This window comes from Cynara cardunculus (assembly GCF_001531365.2).
Source record: "Cynara cardunculus var. scolymus isolate 2C chromosome LG 17, CcrdV1, whole genome shotgun sequence".
In the NCBI taxonomy this organism is placed as follows: Eukaryota; Viridiplantae; Streptophyta; class Magnoliopsida; order Asterales; family Asteraceae; genus Cynara; species Cynara cardunculus.
The window spans coordinates 4,407,923-4,434,167 of record NC_037544.1 but is presented as its reverse complement, the minus strand read 5'-3'; the positions used below and the strand labels follow the sequence as shown (position 1 = coordinate 4,434,167).

Here is a 26,245-nt window from a genome sequence, read left to right as displayed (position 1 = left end):
TTATATTAATGTACAATTTACTATAATATTGAATTTTAAGTAATATTCATCTATATATATATATATATATAACCATATTCCTCTTTTTAGTCAATTCCACGTCACTCTCATGAATAACCTGATGATATTTCCGAGGAAATGAGCTTTTGCCAGTGAATTGAGATCGGTCCAAGATTAGCAAAGATGCGCATTATTAGTTTATTACCGCTACCTACTACTAGAGATGGAAATTATTTTAAAATACACATTTTTTTTTATTAACCGGATATCCAACCCGCTATACGAGTCGACTAATCTCAACACAACCAACTGCTTTGCAAATAGCCCGAAGTCACCGCATTTGAACCTTCGTGGCCACAAAGGAAAATACACTCTCTTACATTTACAATACATGATTTGACTTGATTCTGATTTAAAAAAGGGTACATATATCACTACCCATTGTAAATTAGTCATTCGTGTTGATTAGAATCTGATATAAGAGTGTTGTGAGTTCTGGACATGTAATTACCAAAAAAAATGCAATGATCAATTGATCTATATATGATCATTAGTTGCGTATTCAGTCCGTCTTCAGATTCGATAAAACAGCCACAATTGCCCAAGTCTCAACTATGATTTCCTTCACAATCGCATGCATTTAAATAATACACAGTTACCAAACATTAGCAAATGATAATTCCAAAAACCAAACACCAACGGCAGCCCCCGTATCCAAGAACAAACTCCTATTTCGTTTTTCGTGTTTGATCATCCTTCTTACTCTTTCCCGAAATCAGCATTGTAATGGGCACTTGACTCGAGCTTCTTGGCCTCATTCAATTTCCGGACGGCCTGAAAACATTTTTTTAACCAAAAACTCTTAATCCCAACTGATGTCATATGAATACACGACCAAGTCGCCTTTATTTCGCCAAAATCCTATCAACTTCAGGTTGTGAATTTTACCATGTGTTTATGAACGAGAATTCGTTTGATTTATTATGTGTCTCCGTTGGTAAATTTATCGCTTATTCATATGATTTGGTCATACATTTTCAAGATTAAATGGATGTCGTTTTTTGGGCACTTATATAGGGTCTAAAATAGGCAAAGGATCAATGTGACAAGGAGAGTTAAGGTGAGAACTGCAAGAAAGAATCTGAACCCTTTAACACCTTTAATCTCAAACCCATCCATGATTAATCCAATGCACCGCATCGTAATGTGCATCCAAAGGTAGGAATCCCTTCTTACGCTTCTCACCTCAACTCTCCTTCTCACCGGAACCCAACCCCTATAATTGATAGGCAGTAGAGGAGCATAAATTTAAATTTTAGATATACCCATCAAAATAGAAAATATAAGTGTCCATGTATTTATTTTAGTTTGTACCAAAATAAATGTCCACTTCTGTAAAATACTAGTCTACTTTCCAATTCTACCCCTATATACGAGATGGAGAAATTCAATACTCTTAAACAGGTGAAACAAGCTGACTACTACTCTTCGATCCTAGAAGCTCAAATAATCGGGTTTTGGTTCCCTCTTGTTTCAGACCATCAAGGACCAAAAGTTTGTGGGATCCAAATTTTTTTGGCTGGAGCATTCTTATGTACAATAGATCCCTTGACTAGGTATAGCTCTTGGGGTGCGTTTGGTACTCGGATGATATCGGGCGTGACATAACTGGACTAGAAGGGCAAGAGTGAAGCAGGAGGCTGAAAGAATTGTGGATGTTTTTTAGGGTTTTAATTTGACGTGGGTAGTTTAGTAATTTACCAATCTTATCTCATCTCCCTAGTTTTTGTTACACCTATTATGGTGGGAGAAAAAGGTGCATTTTCGTCCCACTCAATCCCATCCTATTCCAGTCTAATGTTGTGCCAAATGTGGGACGACAACTTTTTGTTCTATCCTATCCTACCTGTCCCACATACCAATTGCACCCTTAGTATTGATTCTATAGACACGTATGCTCAGGCAGCAGCTTGTAACCACAAATAAACAAGTTATAACCAAAATTACCTTCATGAAATCTTCATGGATAACATAATCCCGTTCAGCACGAATGGCGGACATACCAGCTTCAGTGCAGACATTACGAAGATCAGCTCCATTAAACCCCTGAAGTAAATATCATATTATCATGGATAACATTTCAGCAAATTCTCAAGTAAAAGTAAGGTATGGAGGTCAGAATTCAACCAATTTTACCTCAGCAAGCTTGACAACTGCCTCATAATCAATTTCACCGTGTTTAGCAATCCCGGCAGCATGGATTTTAAGGATTTCCATTCTTGACTGTTCATTCGGTAGTGGGATCTCTATTTTCCTATCTAGTCGACCTGGACGAAGAAGAGCTGGGTCCAGAACATCAGGTCTGTTTGTAGCCATTATCATTTTTACCTGACAGATATCAATTAGATCATTAAGCTATTTTTCTCTATAAATTAACCTAATTACTAGAAATCAAGTTAACGAATACTCCCTCCGTCCCTATTTTAGTTTGTCCCAGAATAAGTGTCTACTTTCCAATTCTACCCTTAATTAATGAGATGATGTTCATTATTCCCTTTATTATCAAGGGATTGTCATTTAGTTAACTAAAAAGTGTAATAATTACATATTTCCAAAACTCTAGCCTTTTTAATTATCGACATTGAGGGAGTATTTGGTATTAAAATTGAGACCATTGTTATCCGGTAAAATCCTAAAATTCTTAATGCTTAAATATCATTTTGAAGCTGTCTGATAACAGCTTTGTTAATCAGGAAAATAGAGCAAGAATTTGAGACTGCAATTGTTTCAAACCTTCCCAAGCTGATCAAATCCATCAAGCTGATTGAGCAACTCCATTAGTGTTCTTTGAATTTCACGGTCAGCACTAGTTCCCTCGCTGAAACGACGTCCCCCAATGGCATCAATCTCGTCCATAAATATGATGCATGGCTTAAATAATCAATAAACAAACATAAAAACACTTGTTAAGAATGTAATCGAGGGAGTGTTGTAGTATTCAAAAATGGCAAGTAATAGAGAGGTATAAGACTTGAAGCAGTACTTGGTGATCACGAGCATAACCAAACATTTCCCTAATCAGTCTTGCACTCTCGCCAATGTACTTATCAATGATAGCACTTGACACGACCTGTAAAGTTTTGCCTAGATGTTAGACTAGCATAGGTTACACCCAATTTGAGAACATGAGAAAGAATTATAGAACTAAAGAGGGTAAATCAAATGAAAACCACAAATATGTTACAAACTTCCTTACCCGATTTCATGCGTTGTTTCATATATGGAACAACATGTGAAACATGTAGTGTTCATACAGTGCCATTTCATATATGAAACATTCAGGACCATTTTGCGGGTGAACACGAAAATCCGTTTCATATATGAAACACACACACATACGCACACAAGAACAAAATATATGAAACAATATGAATCATAGCTTAAAATTGAACTCATTGAATGGTTGGGATTGGTTTTCTCACGGAGTTGTAACATATTTACGAGTTGCATTGATTTTCATTCAATTTGAGAGCATGAGAAAGAATTATAGAACAAAAAATACCTTCAAGAAATTAGCATCTATATTGCTAGCAATTGCTCTAGCTAGTAATGTCTTGCCAGTACCAGGAGGTCCATAGAGAAGTACACCCTACAAGAGAAAATTGCCAGATTCAGCAAGTAGGTTTGTAAATTTCATGATAGTGCCAAGGAATTCTCAAAATTCAGAACGTTTCAAATTGAACAATTGTTACCTTGGGTGGCTTGATGCCCACTCTTAGGAAGAGCTCAGGATTCATCAGAGGCAACTCTATGGATTCCCTAAGCTCTCGGATCTGATCTGATAGCCCACCGACTGCAGAGTAGCTAACATTTCCAGGATCTTCATGCAACATATTATAAACAACTGGATCAACCTTCAAAATATTACAGAAGTGTCGGTCAAAACAAAAAAGTGGTGCACAAACATTACTTCAAAGAATGAAATCCATGAAAACGGAACACTTTTTCTAGCACATAAACTAACTTCACGAGGGAGTGCTCGCATAATAGTCAGTGTTGTCATGTCAAGAACCACTCTAGTTCCAGCAGTAAGTTTTTCCTTGTCCACTTTACTGCGGCATCCAACCACATACCTGGGACCACTACTGGCTTTAACTATCACTGCAATATTATAAATGAGATATATTAGTTTAAAATTGTCTCCAAGTTCCAAAACAATATGATATGATTATCAAATATGAAAAGCACAAGGTACTTCATGTTTTTTATCATCTAATTCAAACATTACCCTACATTGTTTTGTCATTATCTACTTCAACTCTAGAATGTTAGAAGAAACTAAAACTCAAATAAGTACAATGTTTGAATCAAAATAAAAAGAGAATATATGAGAAATTAGTTACATCTTTCATTGTCCAGAGGCCTTAGCACTTCGCCAATTATCTGTCCAACACTTTGAAGGGACTTCAAATCATCTTCTGTTTTGGCATAATCCTTCTTCGTACTTCGCAAAGTCTCTCTCACTGTATACATACATCTTAATATAGTTACTATAGCATTGAAAGCTCACATAAAATTTCACATTTCACAAAAGTGAGAATATTTCTGTAGATGAAAACAGAAGAGAGAATATTCAAGTGAAATGAAGAAGACATAAAAATCATATAACAAAAGCAACCATTTACATACAGAAACTGGCTGGCTCAAACTAGAGGCCTTGTAAACCTAGAAAATGCTAACCTACGACCTGCCAATGGATTTACCCATAACCATTTTTGAAAGATGATAATTTTTACGTGTGCTACTACTTTTTCCAAAATTTGGTGTAAATAACCTAGAAAAGAAAGAACTGCAAAGCAACAAATATCTCCAGGAAGTATAAAGGAAAAGAAAAAAAAAGTAGAGAAAAGATTCAAAAGAATTGAAAGATAAGAGATAGTCACAGCCAGGTAAAAAAATGACTACTTGAGAGAAAATTCCCAAGTAGTCAACCAAATGACCAATTCCATCATGAAGTCGAATCACCCAGAGAAAACGTAATGGCACCTAATTAGACAATGATTTCATATATAAATTCACATATGAGAGGGCAAGAAATAGTAGCTATGGCACAAATCATATTTTAAGTAGAAAGTATTACAATATGTAAAGATAATGAGGAATTTCATACACAAAAGATTTCTTTCCAAACAAGAACTAGATAGGGTAGTATTATGAATTTGTATCAGGAAACTGAGGACAATTGGTTAATGGAATAAAAGCATACAGCAACATAGAGTAACCGACCCACAAACTCAAAGGTAATAATTCTTAATCAAGAGGTACAGCTACCAACATATTTATACTAATAAAGAAACTTAATGAGGTATGTTCTAGATACCAACCTATCATCCCACACGAAAAAATGCAAAAAATTATGTAGACTCCTTAACATGGTTTGGTCATTACTCTATGGTAGTGCCAAGTGCTACTTTAGCTACAAACAATCACCATGCCTACAAGGAGAACTGTGCACAAGTCATTAGGCTCAAAACCACAAGGGTGGTGCCTGATTGGTTTGAGCTTGGGCTCCAAAGGTCAAAAGTGCCCGGAGGTCGCAGGTTCAAATCCAAGGAGGAATAAAAATCCCCTTGTGGCCACGGAGGTTCAAATGAGGTGACTCCGGGCTACCCGCAAAGCAGGTGATCGCCTTGGGATTAGTCGGCTCGCATAGCGGGTTGGATATCCAGGTTAATCAAAAAAAAGTACCAATCCATCTAAACTTTGATGGCTACCAAGGAGCTTTTTTTAAATAACAGCTCGTCATGCAATAGTTTGTCAATTACAGTTCAGAAACTCTGTATAGAAAAGAGGGCTGTATAATAGTACAACAGTTAAGTGAGCAGTCTGCTGCTACCAATCAATCACTGATGGGTGCTCACAAAGAGATCGCTCTCAATGTTAATTGGAAAGAAAGTATCCTAATAGACCAATGTAGAATGAAGTGGTTGTCCTCTTTATGATATGCTATCCCCCTTTAGCCAGATTCCAGCATTACTGTGATCAAGAGGAATTGCTAAGGTCCATCCTTTCCCTAAGTTAAGAGTGTTGGAGATTTTAGTGTCACCGTTTTCATTTGGTGTAATGGGTAAATATACGAGAGCTAAAGGGCATCTTTACTTAGTTTTTTATGCAAGTTAGGTGCGGAGCGCACACTTGTATACAACTAGATTGATCCCGGTACGACGAAAAGGTGGGGGTCAAGGAGGCCGCGCCCCCCTTGCTCCTTCTTGGATTATCCCATATTCAGAATTTCGTGCAACCCAAGGCTTTAGGGTCGAAATATCTGATTGGGAAAGTGATATACACGATCCAAGCAAGAATCCAAGCAATTGTGATTTCAGAAAACCACCCTATTGTTCATCTACCCTAACTAAGAGTAAAGAATGGAGGTCATCCGTATATGCGTTCAGGTCGAACCGAAGGTCCATACATAGCTAGAACTGAATGCGTAAAGGATGCAAAAACATCTAGTAATGTCTTGCCCAAAGTGGCAAAGTTACCTACAACACCAACAGTTTTTTTAGGTACACCTACTATTCTTTATTGAAATAGCATGAAATATGACCAATAAACAGCATCAAGACCTCAATCTTTGCTGCAATTGTAGCTCACTCTCAATGGCATCGACCAACGGTATTCAAGTACAAAATGTTGTATATACCAAGATGTAAAGATCAGATGCTGCAGTTTAACAAAGTCACGACTTGTATGCAACATAAACGGTCAATTTTTCAAATTTTCATTGATTGCTTCAAGCAATGAACTCTCACATCTCACTAGCTTTGACACCGCACTTGAAATTTTGAATAATAAACAAGAACAACAAAGAAGAAAGAGAAACGTTTACGCTTACCTAACTTCCAATAAAGCAATAAATCATCCAATTGTCTATTTTTACAATAGATAAACTATAAAAACGCAAGATGAAACAGTATAAAGGGTGTAGATTAGCATACTTCAAAGTTCTAACCCTAAATTAGATAAATGCACAAAAAAATAATCGAAATATAAAACAAAATTCTCAAATTAAGCATTTCAGAGAAACTTATGTAACTATAAGACCCTAGTCCGACTGAATCACGTACACTACATGTTTAGATAAAATTAGGATTCTTGTTCAGATTAGTGTGGAGGAGTCTGACCTCCTCGAACTCGAGAATCGAGCTCTTTATGCTGGAGCATCTTCTTCCGGTACTCCGTCACCGCACCACGGCGACGAACCGCATCTTCTCCCTCACTCGTCATTGAAAAATGGTTGCCGGTGGAGCTGTGAGCTGATCGATCTATTCGCTTGTCGTCCAAGGGAACTATTGCATTTTGCTAAATGTGCGATCCCTTTTATATATACATACATAAAGATCATTGAGCCCATATTCAAAGCCCAATTTAATAATCAAATCAGTTGTTTTCCAAATGCTGAATGGTTAAATGGTTAAAATGTATTAATACAGTGTGCAATAAAATATAATTGTTCGGTAATTGTTTACAATGGAATTAGGGTGATGAATGGTTATGGGAGGTATATAATACAAAATTGGATTTTAGAACTATTAAGATGCAGACTTTTTTTTGTCAAACAAGATTCACCTCTTAACGATTCAGATGTTGCCTCTTAATGAAACTATTAAGAGGTAAACAAACAACCCTGTAATCTTGTAATGTAGACTATAGTTCAAATTTTAGGCCTTAGCAACTACCAATAAAATGTACATGTCTCGATTTTTATACATATTTGTACTCAGTTGAAAATGAAATGAAAGTTATAATGAGAATAGTAAAAAATAATCTCTACTTTTATATCAATTCTAATTGAAGATCAACATTAATACGATGCACCGAAATACTATGGATCAATTTTCGTGATAAGCACAATTCATGGGTAGGGGTGAGATTAAAAGTGGTCAAGGGTTCACATCTTTTCTCGTGTTTCTCACCTTAACTCTTATTCTCACACGATCATTCGTCTAGATAGGGAGCGGTTCAAATAAAAAGACTAAAATATTGTGAGAAGATGGTAATGAAAGGTTTATATGTGAATATATCGGGAAAAACGAAAAAAAAACTATTTGAAGATACGAATGCAAACCGACAATACAAATTATTCATACGGGTTCTTTAACGTGAACCGTTCACGTGTTTATCTTCAAATGGATTATTTTGATGATTCATACATGAACCTTATTAACCTTTCATTTTAATTTCTCGCGATATGTAGAGATCGTTTACAAACACTTACCAAGTAAGCACTTATCGGCAAAAGTCACCATTCTCAATTATCTTATCCACTTATCGGGTAACATTTTTGACCATCAAAATATATTATTGGTAAACATCGTTTACCCGATAAACGTTTACCAAATTAAGAATCTTCTCCGTCAATTAATAGACATCATGTTTTTGTTTTTAGACTAACAGATAACTCTAATTTAGAATTCAGTGATTTCAAGTCATGATTTGTTTGGCATCTGACCAAAGTAGACTGTTTTGTACTTAGGATTTATTTTGGATATTTTTCAGTTTTGTTTTTTCGATATGGTACAGTTCAAACATGATGAACAATATAATTACGGGAGTGTAACTATACTAGTAATAATAATAATAATAATAATAAAGCAGTTTGAAAATACAATTTACGCTTGTTCATATCAACCAAATTCCATTTGAAGTTTCGGCCATTGAGGGGCATTTCAAAATGCCATGTTTACACAGTTTACAATTCTCGACAGTTGATAAAACCTTCCAATACGTTGCTCAAACAGAAAATAAGGAGGGACTTAGAGGACACAATTTCCTTTCTCAGTCTCGTTCTTTGTGAACATGATAGTTAGTAGTGCAGTAGCATGATAGGTATGCCTTATTTTCGTATCTAGCTTACTGGTATGATTATACATGTAACATTTATAATGGAAAACATGAAAAATGACACCAGATATTGTAGTAATATTGTAATATCTTGACCTGCCTTCTTTCATAAGTGGTTGCTGTAATATATGGCATGCATTGTGGACATGGTTCTTGGTGATACGAGCTGCATGAATCGCTTATGCTATCATACTGTTGACGAAGCCTTCTAACAACAAAACATACCTCTCCAAAATAAATACAACAGTTTCCTTTTTCTATACATCTGTAAGAAATCAGTTGTATGGCTTATCATACACGACACCTTTAACGTATATAGGCACTGGCTTCTTGTGGTTTTCTCATCTGTCCTCATTGATATGATCGTATTTTTTTCCGTGATGCAATACCGCCATCCTTTTCACTTTAAAAAACATGATAATTATCTTGTGTTTTTTAACATTCTATATTCTATTTGTGACGACAAGATCAAGACGATTCAAAAGATATCTTACCTCAATGATACACAAATCTAATGGAAGGTGTACATTCTTTCAAGTTTATGTCGTTCAATTTACATTCCGATTTTCAAGTGTCTTATGAGTTGCTTTCTGATTCTTGTTTGATCTTATCCACAAATAATTACTTTTATAATAGTAGTGCTGTCTGTTGGGTCATTAATCAGCATCTTCCTAAATCGAAACGTGACGTTGACTGCTACGTTATAAGAAAATAAGTTGCGTCTTCTCCACCAGCAATTGCTTTTGGCGTGGTGGTAAGCGTTTGGATCCTAACATGTGGTATCAGAGCAGGTCACGAGTTTGAATCCCATGGAGTGCATAATAATGCCAAAGGCATGCTGGGGGGGGGGTTGTTGGGACATTAACCAGCATCTTCCTAAATCGAAACGTGATGCTACCTGCTATGCTATAAGAAAATTAGTTGCTCCTTCTCCACCAGCAATTGCTTTTGGCGTAGTGGTAGGCGCTTGGATCATAACACTATGAAACGTTTAATACAGGTACAACCTAGGATTTCCGGTTATCATTTGGATATTCCAATACTCAATTCGTGATATACAAGATAACAAGGAGATAATTAATGCTTTCGGAAAGCGAATTATAAGAGATCCAAGTGATGTATCTACTCATATTGACCAAGGAACCCTCAAAACTGGCATAAAATTCTATGCTTTATTATAAAACATTTATGTACAGAATCTTTAAAACAACCTATTAAACATTAGGTACTGGTTAATAATGTGTAGTTCATAAATTTCAAGTACACCAGTAATTACCACACACATACAATTTTTTTAAAAACTATTCAGACACCATAAAATTAACTGATAACAAATTGATAAACAGATTCAACAACAAAATAATCATAAAACTGTAACAAAATACTCTCTCATTATCTTCATAAACACTCAATCATTACCTAAAATAAATTACATTTTCATTTTTAAATCCTAAGTATTTGACCAATATATGGAATTTTAAATTATACATAAAATGAAATTTTAATATTTAATCTAACATCAACACCAGTACACTTTTTTTTATCGAACTTCTTTCACCAAATATTCAAATTACCAAGACATAATCAGCCACTACTAAATTTCTATTTTATTGACTCCAACATGTAGCTAAGGGGTTGTTTGTTTGTCTCTTAATAGTTCCATTAAGAGGCAACATCTGAACTGTTAAAAGATGAATCTTGTTTGACAAAAAAAAGTCTACCTCTTAATGGTTCTAAAACCCTCTGTATGATTTTGTATCATGAATCTCCCTGAATCATTAAGAGCCCTAATTTCATCGTACACAATTACCAAACAATTATATTTCATTTTGCACTATATCATGAGAGTCTCTTAATCATTCTGACCACTTAATCATGCTGCACCAAATCATTCAACAATTGCCAAACAACCCCTAAGTTGACAAATGAGTGATGTGACTTTGCACAAATACAAAACAAATCCTGGTTCGATCCATGTCTACTAGCTAACCTCATCGAGTCGGCTAAAAAATACCCCTCACACTGGTCTCTATAAAAGCAGGTTCCCTATGATACCAGTTGCGGTTATTGGTAATCAATTTTTTTTCCTTCCCAAATTTCTATTTTATTTAAACATAAATTTAGGGGTGTTTGAGATTGTTTATTGACTTATTCCAGTATGGTATCGGTAATAAACAGTTTTTAATGTTTGGATTAAGTAGGAAAAAAAATGGTTATACCGGTGTCAAATCGGTAATATGAAGTTTTTGATAAATTACTATATTCTAACTTATTAAATTCAACTTATTAGGTTTGCAAAACCAATTTACCTTTTTAACTCTAACCAGTTTCTCCTTCCTCACGTACACAGTTCACGACCTTCACCTCCAAAAATCGAAATCGACCATCAAGTACAAGAAATCAACCTTCACCTACATAAATCGAAATCGACCTTCACCTACATAAATGAAAATCGCCCTACATAAATCGAAATCATACGATGCGAGGAACCAAGTCACACATCAGGGGCTGAATCACCATGTTGAAAGAGTAAGTGGTTAAGGTTTTCTCTCTAACGAAAGGTATATCATATAATCCAAGTGAACTTTTTTTCCTTCCTGATTAACCTGGATATCCAACCCGTTATGCGAACTGACTAATCCCAGGACGACCACCTGCTTTGCAGATAGTCCGGAGTCACCGCATTTGAACCTCCGTGGCCACAAGAAGATTTTTGTTCCTCCTTGGATTTGAACCCAGGACCTCCTGGTACTTTTGACATTTGGAGCAAAGCTTAAACCAATTAGACACCACCCTTGTGGTTTAATCCAGGTGAACTTGATGCTTTCTTCCGGAGGTTTTCCATTTAGGTTGAGAAGCCTACTCACGGAAATGCTTTCATGAATATGCAATATAGAGATGAACATCGGAGATGAAAGGAAAAAGATGAACTTGATGGTTTTCCGGTGTTTTTTTTAATTGATTGGGAATACATGATTTACTGAAAAATGTTCTTTTTGGTCATTTTATATATATAAACAAAATTCACGAAATACTAAAAAATATCTTATCAGCTTATTACATTTTGATACTGTCATAAACTAATTCAAACATTTTTTATAAAACTCCAGGTTTAAAAATATTTTAAACAAGGAATATGAAACGCCCCTTTAGAATTTAAAAAAAATAAATAAATCACATTAAAATTTTAAATTAAATTATGTATCCATCATTTAATTGTATATGTAACCTAAATTTTCTACGGATTAACAAAAAAACCCAGCAAACTCTCTGGTAAGAGGCTCGCCGGAGGTTTATACGCTACTTCAGTCCCTCTCAATATATGCTCTTTTTCCTCACTAAACCCTTCGATTTATCAGATACAATCGTTTTACAGACCAGGGTGTCCCGCTGAATCAACAATGTAAGTCATCCCTGTGCTCAATTTGTTGAGTTTTGCTATATATTTGTTTAGGGTTTTTACAGTCAAGTTTGTGCTGTCTTGTTTAAATACGATGAATGAGTGATTCTTGTGAGTTTCTCTGTGGCCAATTTTATGAAAATGCATGTGATTCGCTCCATCATATGATTTTCCCCTTTTTGTTGTAGTTGATGGACGTCGAAGACCTGATGAACACGCATTATAGCACGATTTCTACACCCTCTGGTACGATTTCTATCTGAACATGTACGTAGATATGAATAGTTATGTATTTGCTTTGTTAAGTTTTTTTTTGATGATCCCGCAGTTGAACCTAAGGGGTTGATTGATCATCATTGTGGTATCTGTTTTTATTTTACAAAATTTTGTAACCTAAAAGAGTTGCGTGAGTCATATCTAAAGCCAAAATACAAAAAACCCTAGGTAGTGAATTGTACCTGATCTATTTCATTAGTGGCATTATTCAAATGAAGTGTACTTTTGATAGGTAGATTTCTAGGATTCCTGATCTTCGATCATGATCTTCTGGTATAGTCTATTTTGTAATCGTAGCAAACAACTTATAATCGTGCCAAGCAACAACAGTGGCCAAACCGGCCATTCACATATGGGGAGAACTTCAGGGATTTAGTGCCCTAACTTTCAATTTATAGGAACAATTTAAGAGTAATACACACCTTATATGAGATTGTTGAGTGGTGAGTGATGAGAATGGATAGAACAATGGCAAAGGAGAGAATCGAGGGATGAGAGAAAATATAGATTTTTTAGGCATATAATCTTAATTGAGATTTTAATTAAATCCATGACCTTCTCATTAGTATAAACCCATTTTTTCTTATCTAGCCAGGAGGTCATGAATTTAATTAAAAACTCATTTAAGGTCATTTACCTAAATGACTCGAGAAAATACACAGAGGCTGTTGAAAAATTAAACCCTACATATTGTTTTGTATTTCTTCTAATAGGTATTTAATACAAAAAATGTAGAGAAGCTGTTTCAAACATAAACCTCATTTATCTCCAAAGTCAATCCTATGCTTTTGAAGAAATCCCTTTACAAAATTTTGAAAACCTCAAAATTAGATTACAAACCAAGCTGTATGTTTTCAATTCCGTAGATCTGTTTAGACTTTCTAGAAAACAGAAATATTGCCTATCAACGTTCTGTTCATTTTTGTCTGTTTAGACATTATAGAAAACAGAAATGTTGCCTATCACCGTTCTCTTCATTTTCTTTCTTGAAAACCTCAATCAATGGAAGATGGAATTTTTAATCGTTGCCAGACGAGATGCAAATGTTTGGGCTAGAAAGAAGACTAGAAGAGTGCTCCCTTCATCTGTCAGGTGTGATCAGTTGACGTATATTACAAACTTTGGCTGTTGGGTATTGTGATTAATGACCATTTTGTACAAGAAATCATAAAGATGCCATGATCAGTTTTAGTAGTAATGAGAAGGCCTCTTGTATTGTGGTGATCACAGTATTTGTAGAGACATTGGTAGCAGCAAACAATTGGTCAAGCTTGTGTTGTTAAATTTACATGGCTGTTAATAAATTTGTTGGGTAGCTGCGTCTTATATTGTTGGTTTCAAAGTTTTAGTGATTCTGTGAGTACCATGTCTTTTACAACTATACTTCTACATATAATCATGTTCTAATAAAGATGTTTATCCCCAACATATTGTGTGCTTTGATTTAATTTATATGTAGTCCCTTTTATCATATCAACTTTTCATTTGGGTGAATTCTTTTTTCGGGATGACAAGAAGTAGGAAGGATGCATGACCTATGGTCTAACTTCTACCTATCCCACTTGATGCAATCAATTACAAAACTAAAAGCTTTTTTGGGACTTCTATATTCATACTCACATATGTACATATTTGTGACACTTTGATTTTGATAAAACTTGCATTGATGATGGTTTATTGCATTTCTCCACCTATTTTTTTTATTATTTCCTATGATTTTTTTGTCAATTCTTTCCCGTGTTCAACTATTGAATCATATTCTAACTCTATTTTGTCTATTTTACATATTATTTAGGTGCATCGTTTGACTGCTGTCTAGAGCAGAATTTCTCACTATTTGCGGTTTGTGTTTGTATGTTTGTTCCAGAAACAGTTAATGGTCAAATGAACAACAGTGAAGAAAGTGTATCTCCGAGGCCACTGTACACTGCATACACATTGGATGCGAACAAGCCGATGAAAACTGTTGATCATTCAGATCCGTTTACTATTAGAAACTGGGTGGAAGAGATTGATTCAGCTAAATATGGGTCTGTAACAAAAGACATTGAAGATCTTCTTTTGCTAAGAAAACAAATGTTGATGCCTTGTTTTAAGAGGTTTCCATCACTTAGGGCTGATTTGATGGATGTGAATTCTGTGAAGGAAGCATCCACTGCAAATCCTACGAGGGATATAGTTATGGTAGATAATGACATGGGTCATGATACAATTGCACCTGATTCTGTTGTCATCATTGGCTCAGATGATGATGAGCCAACATATGGGAGGCCTTTTCAACCATATCGAGACATAGTTTTAAGTAAGCCTGAAGGGCAGTTTTTAATGAAACAATTTTTGGTAAGCTCTCCTAACTTTTTTGTGATTTTCAGTGAAGCTCTGGTGTAACCTTTCATGCCTTCCTTGTCTTTGTGATGCAAACTATTATGGATCAAAAAGTATTACTTGCTTACTGGTTTGCATAATATTTTCCTATATCTTAAGATTGAGTGAGATGGTTGGGCCACCAAACTGACTGAACCGAAAAGGTTGCCTGTCAACTTGAAACTTGTCCATGTTATATATTAAATAAGATACACTAGCATGCATGTGAGGGTTGATCATGTAGCGCTTTTTGGTGTTCATAATTATACTTCTACCGCCAGACAGTGGCTACAAATCCTTAGATAGTAGCAAGTTGTCCATATCCCGGAATAGACATATGATCATTTCTAGTGCCAAAATAGTTTGCCGATGGTATTTTGGAGCCTGCATTATTTTTGATGAAGTTAATTTTAATTAATTATAAAGAACATGTACTTCTGTTGCCATAATTTGGTTCCAACTATTTGGCACCAGAACTTGCTTGCTGGGAAACTGTGCAGTTCTCTGAAGGATCTTACTGAGTATGAATCAATGGCTTGCAGAGTGAGCTTGTTCTCCATTTAATGAGAAACAGACTACTGAGAATAATAATGTCAAGAAAATTATAGTTAGAACCATAATGTTTGTCTTCATGCACCATGCTCTCCACCAAATACGTCAATTGATTTAGGTCAGTACATATATTGCATCATGTGGTGTTGGTGATGTAAAGGAAGATAGATAGCACTACTTGTGGTTATGCAATCTCAAACCTGCATTCTGTTACTTTATCCTATTATAGTTGTAATGAGAAGGCAAGACCCATGCCACAGATATGAAACTTGAATTGAATGTCACCACATACTTTGTTATTTTTATTTGCACATCTTATTCGTTGGCCAACCTATTTTTGTGGGTGCAACATGTTTTAAACCTTTCTACGGGATGTTATGACTAAGAAAACACGGTTAACAGTCATGTATTGTATGTTAACCATTCAATTTGAGTTTTGGAAATTATAGTGGTACTTTTGTTTCCTTCAAAATTTTCCATAGTTCGAAACTACGAAATTTGAATCACTTGACGTGATACTATTCAATTTCTTTATATTTTCAGTCATTGTACAAATTATGTTCACCATATTTATAGTCCATAAAAGATGATTTTTATTAAAATTATAGAATGCACTGGTCCGCATATCTCTTAGTTTGTTGAATAGGTGACATAGAATTCTGATTTAAATTAATGTGTTCCGTATATCTGATGTTTGGTTTTATCACCTTTCAGGAAGGAGATTATTCCCCAGGCCAATCTTCAGCTGGGAAAGGAGGGAAAGGGAGAGGGGGTGGTGGAGGTGGAGCTGGAGGTGGGGGTGGGGGTGGGAAAGGGAGAGGAAGAGGGAGACCAAAAGGACCAAGAGGAGGAGAAGGTGTAGAAGGAGGGCATACAAATGCTGTTGAATCCAAAGATGGAGAGCATACAAATGCTGTTGATTCCAAAGATAGAGAAGACAAGAATGTCGGTTCTGATGTAGAGGTTGATAGGAAGCATGATAAAGGTGAGTATGTCGGTGTTGAATCTGATTCAGATATGGAGGAAAGTGATTCACAATCTGACGTCAACTTCGATGGGTTGGCTGATATATGGAAAGAAATGAATGTTGGATTAGAGTCCTCAAAGGTACATGAATTCTTTGTTTGTTATCTGCATGCTCACATACCAAAGCAACCAAGGAGTTCATGAAATTCAAAGATAATATATTTGGGATACATTATGCAAAAGTGAAAGACTGAGAAAAATGCTTGAAGAAAGGTTCAATTTATTAATATATTTTTAGAAATTACTCCTTAATTATTTTATGTCTGTAAACATCCTTTGAAGTTATGAACTGCTGTTCCTCAATCTCATATGGATTCGACATACCATTGCTTTACCTAGATCTCCTAAGTAGCCCCTTGGAATGTGACATGTTCTTAGCATGAGAATTTAGTAAACCCTTTTAGCCTTTGAAAAAATTATTTTGAAGCAAGACCATGGAACTTCCTTGATACATTAATGCATTCAAAGTTGCTTTTGATTTGTACGGTTGTACCTTCAATGTTCCTGCTTAAAAGAATTCATAAAGATATGTACTACCTTATGAAGATTTTTGGTCATTTAATCTAATACAACCTCACATCCCTCCTCCCAAACAATTGTTACTCCCAAAGTTTGACCTTGATGCATCCGTGTAACTGAAGTTGTTATCAAAGATACTGGATATGATTACTCGGACAGAGTTGAGGGTATTGCACCATTAACTTCTTGCTTATCATGACCTCCATGGATTTGAAATTGATGTTGGTTTGATAGAGATGCATATACTCTCAGAAATAGTGCCCCGGTTTAAGTTTACAGGTGGCGGACTTTATCAGGTTATATAAGAGCATACAAGTGGAGTACCATAGATCTTTTGCTAGATTTGTGATACATTCAAAAGCAACAACCAACCTTTTCCATGGTATGGGTTGCAAGTGGTTAGATTTGCTGCACGCCTTGTCTATCCTACAATAATGAATCCATTTAGTATTCTGACTTGATGTTTTACTGAAATAGTGACTTAAGAAAGATCTATTTCCCACCTAATGCTTTATCTTTCTCAAAGTTACTTATGGTCTTTGTCAGGATGCTGCTATGGACATTTCATCTAACGAACATGTGAGAGAAGATGGAGAAGAATGCGATCATTCTTTTATATTGAAGGAAGATATTGGTTATGTTTGTCGTGTTTGTGGAGTAGTTGAAAGGAGTATTGAGTCCATAATTGAGTTTCAGCGTCCCAAGGTCAGGTTTCTTCTTTTATTATTGATTCGCATCTTTCTTCATGAAGCATTTCTGCATTGCTAATTTTGCGATGGATGTGCTTTAAGTTAAATTTTGTTAAGCAAGTAGCAAGAGTCTTTCTTAGTAAGTTCTTTTTCTTTTTGTGTTTTGAGCGGAACGTGTACCCTCTTATCTAGGATATCAATCATGCTCAATCCTGTTGAATTGAATTTTAGTGTTTTGCTTCCTTGTTCTTGCATTTCTCCCTTTGACATATAACACACACGCATATTAGTCCTGTATCTTCTAAGTGGATGTACTGATAATGTTTGATATACCGAAATTAGTTTTATTGATCTATCTATAAAGTTTATTTGATATCTTGGGTACTTATTTCTTTCCTGGGTAAATGATATGCATGCCTCTGTTAACAAATAACATGGCATGTTACTTTCTCGTAGTTAAGTGTCGCATATCTTTTTAATGTGAATATTTAGTTATTTCTTACATGGATCAAACAATTTATCATATTTTATTATTGTATTTTATGTTTTGTGAATCTTTCATCACTAGTTAATGTATATTGCTTTCATTTCAGAGCTCAAAGAGTACGAGAACTTACTGGCATGAAAGCCGATCTGATAGATCAGGGGAGGCAGCTGGTCCTGTTCTTGATGGAGTGAAATTACCAGGAAAGGACTTCTCTGTGGGTGACATATCTGCTCATCCAAGGCATAAAAAGCAAATGAAACCCCATCAAGTTGAGGGCTTCAATTTTCTGCTCAGTAACTTGGTTTCTGAGAATCCAGGTGGTTGCATCCTGGCTCATGCTCCTGGGTCTGGAAAGACATTTATGCTCATCAGTTTCATCCAGAGTTTTATGGCCAAGTATCCAGATGCTAGACCGTTGGTGGTACTACCCAGAGGTATCCTGGCGACATGGAAGAAAGAATTCAATAGATGGCAAGTCGAAGACATACCATTGTTTGACTTCTACTCGTTAAAGGCTGATAGCAGGGCTCAACAATTTGAGGTGCTCAAACAGTGGGCCAACTTGAGGAGCATTCTGTTTCTTGGATACAAGCAGTTCTCGTCAATAGTATGCGACAATGATAGGAGCTCCACTGCAGCCAGTTGCCAGGAGATACTGTTGACATATCCTTCGATTTTGATATTAGATGAAGGGCACACCCCAAGAAACCAAGACACTGATGTTTTGACCTCTCTTGAGAAGGTCCAGACACCGAGGAAGGTGGTTCTTTCGGGAACTCTCTACCAAAATCACGTGAGGGAGGTGTTCAACATTCTGAACCTTGTTCGTCCAAAGTTTTTAAGAATGGAGAATTCTAAAATGATAAAGAGACGTATCTTGAGTAGAGTACCAATAGAAAGCCGGAGAAACCTCTTCAAGAAGAGCACAGACAATGAGTTCTATGAGTTGGTAGAGCATACATTACTCAAAGATGAGAATTTCAAGAGGAAGGTAATGGTCATTGAAGATCTACGTGAGATGACAAGCAAAGTTCTTCACTACTACAAAGGGGATTTCTTGGATGAACTACCAGGGCATGTGGACTTCTCAGTCTTCCTGAACCTTAGTCCTAGGCAAAAGCGGGAAGTTTCGGAGTTGAGAAAGTTAGCAAGGAAATTTAAAATAAGCTCTGATGGTAGTGCGATTTATGTGCACCCGGAACTGAAGTCTCTTGCAAAAACTGGCACCAAAGAGAGAGGTGATGATAATGTAAACAAGATCGATGAACTCTTGGAGAGATTGGATGAGAGAGATGGAGTGAAGGCAAAGTTTTTTCTCAATCTACTTCGCCTATGTGAGTCCAGTGGGGAAAAACTTCTAGTTTTCGGTCAGTATCTGTTGCCCTTAAAATTTTTGCTCAGATTGACAGTGAAGGTCAAGGGCTGGAGCCTCGGCAAGGAAATTTTCATGATAACTGGAGATCATGACAATGACGAGCGAGAGGTAGCAATGGACCTATTCAACAACTCTCCTGATGCCAAAGTCTTCTTTGGATCGATCAAGGCTTGTGGGGAGGGCATATCACTAGTTGGGGCCTCCAGAATTATAATATTGGATGTGCATCTAAACCCTTCTGTTACCCGCCAAGCAATAGGTCGTGCATTTCGACCAGGGCAAGAAAGGAAGGTATACACTTATCGGTTAATTGCTGCCGCTTCCCCTGAAGAGGAAGATCATACTACTTGCTTCAAGAAAGAGTCAATCGCAAAAATGTGGTTTGAGTGGAATGAATACTGTGGCCATCATGAGTTTGAAATGGAGACAACTGACGTCAAGGAATGTGGTGATCAATTTCTAGAAACTACATGGTTGAATGAAGACGTAGCTGCATTATATAAACGGTTAGTAAAATTACTTTTAAGAGCAATGTTGATGTTCACAAGTGTGACCTAGCATCTGATTCTGATTTCTTGCGACTGCGCAGATCATGATGGGCGATGAGGCAAGCTATGTCAATATTTCTCTACATCAAAAGCCATATATGTGGTTGGAATGACCTTAGGTAAAAGTATTTTTTACCATCAACTTGTAGTTAAAACAGTGATGGTAATCAAGACGTCATATTCTTATACTGGAAGCTGATCTTTTTTTTTGCTTTTACATCTCATCTCATTAGTATGCTATGTATTTAGTACGTACAAAACGTTCTTCTTTTCCTTGGTAAATGTATGACGTCTGCTTGTATAGCTGCTAATTCTGAAAATCACGGTGCATATATGTTTTTGGCAAACATCTCGCCTTTGTCTTTTGCCTTTTTCTCTGTTGACAAGAAGTTGAAATGGGAGTATGGGACTGCATACTGTAACTCATTTTTTTTGGGCAACTGTGAGTTTCCGGGCCAGCTTACGTGCACCGACTAATCCCCCGGGCCACCATGAGGACTGGAGTCATCGCAGGTGAATCTCCACGGTCACAGGGGCTTTGGCAGCACCTGGATTCGAACCCGGGGTAGATGAGATTTTCCACTACACATCTACATCCCCTCGAGTCTTAACCAGTGCGCCACAACCCAAGTGGTTATACTATAACTCATTTTGTTGAATGTATGCATTGTAAATTCACAAGTTTTGTATTTGATGACAATTTTACAATGAAGGTGGAACTTTCAGAATTGCTGAAGATGAATTGTATAGATACTCGTTTTGAGATACTGATGTTGCTGACTCATCATATAATGTTGAGATGCAATATATGTAACTTTCTCCACTCTCTACTCTCTACAGGTAACATTCTATCACATTGTATGCATAATATTCTGTGTAATTAACGATCAGATGGCCTAGTTAGCTTTTAGGTGTTGCAAGAATGAGAGGTTTTGAGCAAAAATTGTCGATCACCTTGCATCTTTTCTATTTTATTTCTACAATTTATTGAAAATCTCTCATTCTTGCAGAATATAATTTGTTTCCTTATATTTTGATGAGCATCATAGTTTGTAACAAAAACCCAAAATATATTAGGTTCAAAATGCCAATCCCTGAATGAGATTTCACTTGGGCCCAGGAGTCTAGTTTAGATGAGTTTGTGCTACATAAACAACAAAGTAGAGGAGATTTTACATCTTCCCCATCTTTGAATCTTTACATGACTTGAAATGTCAACCAATTCTCGGCCATCAAATGGTAAGATTTGGTTTATGTAGAAGTAGAATCTACATTATTAATGTATTCCCAAGGTTACCGAAAAAAAATATATGCATCTTATCTTTACAATTATACATATAGTTTGTGCTCCACACTACTTGATAATAGATCAAGAATTTTAACAAAATGGTCATTTGCATAAAGCCACCATTCTTCTCTCATGCTACAAAATCATGTAGCAAGTGAGAAGAGCCAAACCTTTGTTGTCGGTTACTTGAATCCACACAATCGAAATCGATTGTCTCTGCCTCCACCGATGAGCCTGTGGCAGTGTCATACACACCACGACCACCACTACCACCTCCGCCACCTCCGCCACCTCTTACATCAACAAAACTGTGATTATGGCTTCCAATAGAAGCCATTGGTGGTAAGCTACCATCTTCACAGTTTTGTAAGCCTAGTGTAAGTGACACCCCACCTCCATTCCGATTTCCAAATCTTCGCTGCATCTGATATGCCGCCACAAGCCTCTCACGTTCACCTCTGTTAGACTGAAGCATCATGTTTTGGAAATCTGAGTCAGTGCTGGTTCCTACCATTTCAGTGTTGTGAGCTTGATTAAATGATTTTGAGTCGAATGCAGAAGAGGCTGCAGTACTCTGGTTCTTATCTTCTCCTTGATCAGCTGAAGTCTTTCTATTGCCTTCTGTGTCTTTGGGTGCCATTTCTGATGAAGAATTTGACTCCATTTCAGCATCTCCAGCTTCCTCTTTGTACATTTCTTCCACCATTGGCTTCCATAGACGAACTCGTGCATTTATGAACCAGTTTGAGACCTGCCCATTACACCTTCCATCAATTCCAGTACAAAACAATGGAATTGGAATCCCAATTCCTAAATTTTGAAACCTTGCTACAATGGGAGTATCTGTTGAACTGAAACATATCTCATTTAAGGGTGCTTTTGGTATGCAGGACATACTGGGAGAGGACATGACTGAGTGGGACCAAAGTAGGTGGAACAAAACCAGGAAGATGAGACAAGATAAACTACCCATGTCAAATTAAAACCCTAAAACCTTGCACAATTTTTTTACCAGCCTACCTCTCTCTTTCTCATCCTGTCCAATCTGTGTACCAAACACACCCTTAGAGATTTATAAGTATGATAATTTACCTGACTTCTGGTCAAGCCTGTTTGTCTTGCTAGCATGATCTTGTCAGAATCTTTAGGATATCTGAAAAAAGAGAAGCAAATGGTTGATAACTAAAAGACCCAACTACATTATGTTCAGGAACTTCCATTCAGTGGTCTGGAATTGGAATTAGAACAGTTGGATGAGTTTTGATTCCATTCCCAGACCTTTTATGTCATGAAACCATGCAAGATTATCTTGGATTACAAGAAGGTAATTAGTGATTACGGGTGCAGAAAATGCTCAAACAACCAAGCACGAAGAATCGACACAGAGTTTTCAGGAAGCCCTCTTTGTGGTCTCCAAGTATGTTGTTGCATCATACCGATCTGCTGAAGAGCTCGCTGTTGCTTGAGCTGCTGATCCACAAACCGAAGCCTGGAAATCCCAACTCCTTTTCCGTTTGTGGTGGAATCAGTCTCACCAAGACTTCTCTGAGCCTCTTTTATTTGGCCGTTTATTGCGTCTCTCAAGCAGCGGAAATGGCGTGAAATCGTTTGGAGAGCAAGCGCTGTGTACGGCTTAGCAGTCCCGCATCCGGCAATCACGTCGAATGCCGATACAACAATCTGCATTTGATGGTAGTACTGTTTGTACCTTCTATCAACCTGTCCATATAAAGTATGCTTCAGCTTTCTTGAATGCATTCCTTGAAAGCGATTGGTACAAGTTGACTTTCAAAGTCAAACTTACAAAATTTAAATTTGGATTAATCAGTTTTTCAAATTTTTAAGGAGAAATGTTGATTAAGCAAACACTTGTTTTAGGATAAAAAAAAAAAAATGTGACTTTTTTTAATAAGACTCACCTCATCTAGCATAGAGATCAACTTCGTCATCTTGTTTTGAAAATCTTGTTTTTCTGCAGCCGAGAATTCGTTCGATTCTTGTTGATTTACGTTCTTCGATTCACCATCGACCCCTTTTGAATCATCCGTGGATTCTTTCCTAGAATTATGTTGTTTGAGAGCTTTACCAACATTAACGATCTCATCAAGCAGTTGTTGTGCTGCTTTTAGGTACTTGGAATCAGAAATCGCCCTTGAAACGTTCCCGATTCCATAGGGAGAAACATCCTTACTGCTATTTTCGACCACGGAATCAGGACTTAGAAACGAAGAGAAACCCAGGTTGGGATTCTGGTAATCACTGGAATGGAACTGGATTCCGGGATGGGAACCAAGACTCAGTGATAGTCCCTTCCCCTGACCTTGCCCTTGCAAATTCCGACTACCCATTTGATCCATTAACACCATTTCATGATTCCGACCATCTCTCCATGGCTCCCCCATGCTCGAGAGGAATTCTTGATGCGAGACAACACTGGAATCATGAACTCCGACGTTGGGAATGTCAATGCAGGTGTTGTGAGGCTGCTGGGAATTTCTGGTCAGTGAACCTGAAAACTCTCCGGCTGAAGCTGATGAAAAATTCATATACATCATCACATTTCCGGCGAGAATTGGTGATTCCGACGAGTATGAATCTTGTAGAGGCTCTCTTAAGTATAGCATTGGAGCTGAATGTCTTCCATTTTCTGAATTTGGTATGTAACTTGACATTTCTTCAAATCTTTTATATTCAATTTTCTGCAAGAAATTGAAGTGGTAATTAGAAAAAAAATTAATCTCAAACAATTCAAAGTCATTTTATGGGCTGTTTGGCAATTGTTGAATCGTTTTATGCAGAATCATTAAGTGGTCAGAATGATTAAGAGACTTTTAATCTCTCGTGATATTGTACAAAATGAAATATAATTGTTTGGTAATTGTTTACAATGAAATTATGGCTATTAATGGTTAAGGAAGGTCCATGATACAAAATTATTCAGAGGGTTTTAGAACATTAAGAGACATACATTTTTTTGCCAAACAAAATTCACCTCTTAACGATTCAGAGATTGTCTTTTAATGGAACTATTAACAGGTAAACAAACAGCCTATAATTAATCCTAGAAATACTACAAATCATATGAAACGATATGAATTTTGGATAAATAACGAGAATATATAATACAAGGGAGTACATGAACATAAATCGTTATAATGCTAAAACAAATTGGCCATTAATATAACAACTTAACAAAACATTAACATGATACTCAAACGATTATAATCCTTACGCAAAATACGTAAAAGAGAACAAACAAAACCCAAGTATGAAACGAAATGTACGAAAAACTCATCGTTTCAGTTTTGTATCAAGTAGTTCATCGTTTTTAAGTGTTTATCCAAGAGAATCGAGTTTTTTGCAACAACAAGAAAACCGATACCAAAGGGCCTTTAGCCCAGCGGTATCGTAGTTTTTGGCCTTCTAGGAGGTCAAAAGGTTCAAGCCTCACCAAAAATGAAGATGGTGGATGAGTTTATTTGTTGTTTTTGCCATATAAAAGTATTATATATATATATATATATATATATATATATCAAACAAGATGAATCTAGTAAATCCCACAAGAGTCTGTACAACATATATAATGGGTTAAAAGCTAATTATAATTATATGATGAAAATGGAAGAAAATATTTTAGATGAAGATGAATGATGAAAATGGTAAAAAAGATTGAATCGTTATGAAACACACACATATATATATGTTATATATATATATATATATATATATAGAGAGAGAGAGAGAGAGAGAGAGAGAAAAGAATTAATGATGAAGAGGAGGACATGATGAACCTAAAACCAACAAGTACCTAAAAATCACATGTTATGCATAAACATAATTCCCTCTTTAATTTCCTGCTACCAAAAAACCTCAATTTGGATTTCAATTTTTCCAAAACATTTCAGTTGTATATTTGGAAATTTAAGTTACAAATAATCCATTTCTTTTCTCCTAAAACTTTGAGCAATCCTGCCAACATGAACCCATATATATATATATATATATATACAGAGATGAAAAAAAAAAAAAAAGTCAAGAGATTAGGAATCGTTAAAAAAATATTACCTGAAATTAAGCCATGGATGTGTGGTTGTGGGGAACAAATAAGCTCATCATCTTCCATGAATTCATGTACACTGATGATCCCAAGACCTGTCTTCTGTATGTATATATATATATATATATATATATATATATATATATCAAAGTCAAAATGACAATGAATTATGGAAGTGGAGTCGACTGCCCCAACTGGCTGAAACTCAGAGAACACAAGTACCCAGCAGCATTGAAAGATAGAGAGAGAAAGAAAGAAGTGGTTTCAGAGATTTTTAATGAAAAAGTTAGTATTTTTATGATTATGATGATGATGTTGTTCTATCATCATATCACTTCATCAATCAATCAAAATATCAATAAAAATCTCAACTTTTTTAAAAACCTTTCATCAATTCCCACGTGTGAACACCTCCTCGATCTTCCTATCTCTCTCTCTCTCTCTATATATATATATACGTGTGTGTATATATATATGTATATGCTTTCTTTTTTCTCTTTCTGTATCTGTCTATATGAAAACCCCAGAAAAATATGAACACCCTTTTGTCAAAAATGCAAAAAGAAGACGTTTATTTCACTTCCCACAAAATCTCTCTCTCTCTCTCTCTCTCTCTCTCTCTCTCTCTCTTCTGTATGTATATGTTTGTAACTATTATCTATTCTTTCTTCAATGGATTTCCCTTTTCTAGCTTTACTCTCTTCAACTCTCACTCTCTCTCTCTCTAAAAGTATATGTTTCTCTCTCTAGAAGAAGG

General features: G+C 36.1%; 3 protein-coding genes across 3 annotated transcripts; 1 reads left to right on the top strand and 2 right to left on the bottom strand.

Moving 5' to 3' along the window:
• Positions 1-511: 511 nt before the first annotated feature.
• LOC112500702 (26S proteasome regulatory subunit S10B homolog B-like) lies at positions 512-7,336 on the bottom strand. The gene is made up of 10 exons (XM_025104258.1): positions 7,185-7,336; positions 4,404-4,523; positions 4,025-4,161; positions 3,753-3,914; positions 3,563-3,649; positions 3,044-3,130; positions 2,794-2,931; positions 2,197-2,388; positions 2,008-2,106; positions 512-834 (listed from the first exon to the last, which is right to left on the bottom strand). Exons 1-10 carry the CDS (start codon positions 7,285-7,287, stop codon positions 760-762), a joined length of 1,200 nt encoding a protein of 399 aa, XP_024960026.1. The 5' UTR covers positions 7,288-7,336; the 3' UTR covers positions 512-759.
• A 4,886-nt stretch (positions 7,337-12,222) lies between these two features.
• On the top strand, positions 12,223-20,417 carry LOC112500506 (protein CHROMATIN REMODELING 35-like). The gene is made up of 8 exons (XM_025104005.1): positions 12,223-12,307; positions 12,493-12,550; positions 14,448-14,962; positions 15,419-15,487; positions 16,211-16,603; positions 17,588-17,746; positions 18,324-20,098; positions 20,182-20,417. Exons 2-8 carry the CDS (start codon positions 12,496-12,498, stop codon positions 20,186-20,188), a joined length of 2,973 nt encoding a protein of 990 aa, XP_024959773.1. The 5' UTR covers positions 12,223-12,307; positions 12,493-12,495; the 3' UTR covers positions 20,189-20,417.
• Positions 20,418-21,435: 1,018 nt separating this feature from the next.
• Positions 21,436-24,100, bottom strand: LOC112500610 (BEL1-like homeodomain protein 7). Its single transcript, XM_025104123.1, has 4 exons — positions 23,348-24,100; positions 22,768-23,147; positions 22,521-22,581; positions 21,436-22,179 (listed from the first exon to the last, which is right to left on the bottom strand). Exons 1-4 carry the CDS (start codon positions 24,098-24,100, stop codon positions 21,559-21,561), a joined length of 1,815 nt encoding a protein of 604 aa, XP_024959891.1. The 3' UTR covers positions 21,436-21,558.
• Between the last annotated feature and the right edge of the window lie 2,145 nt (positions 24,101-26,245).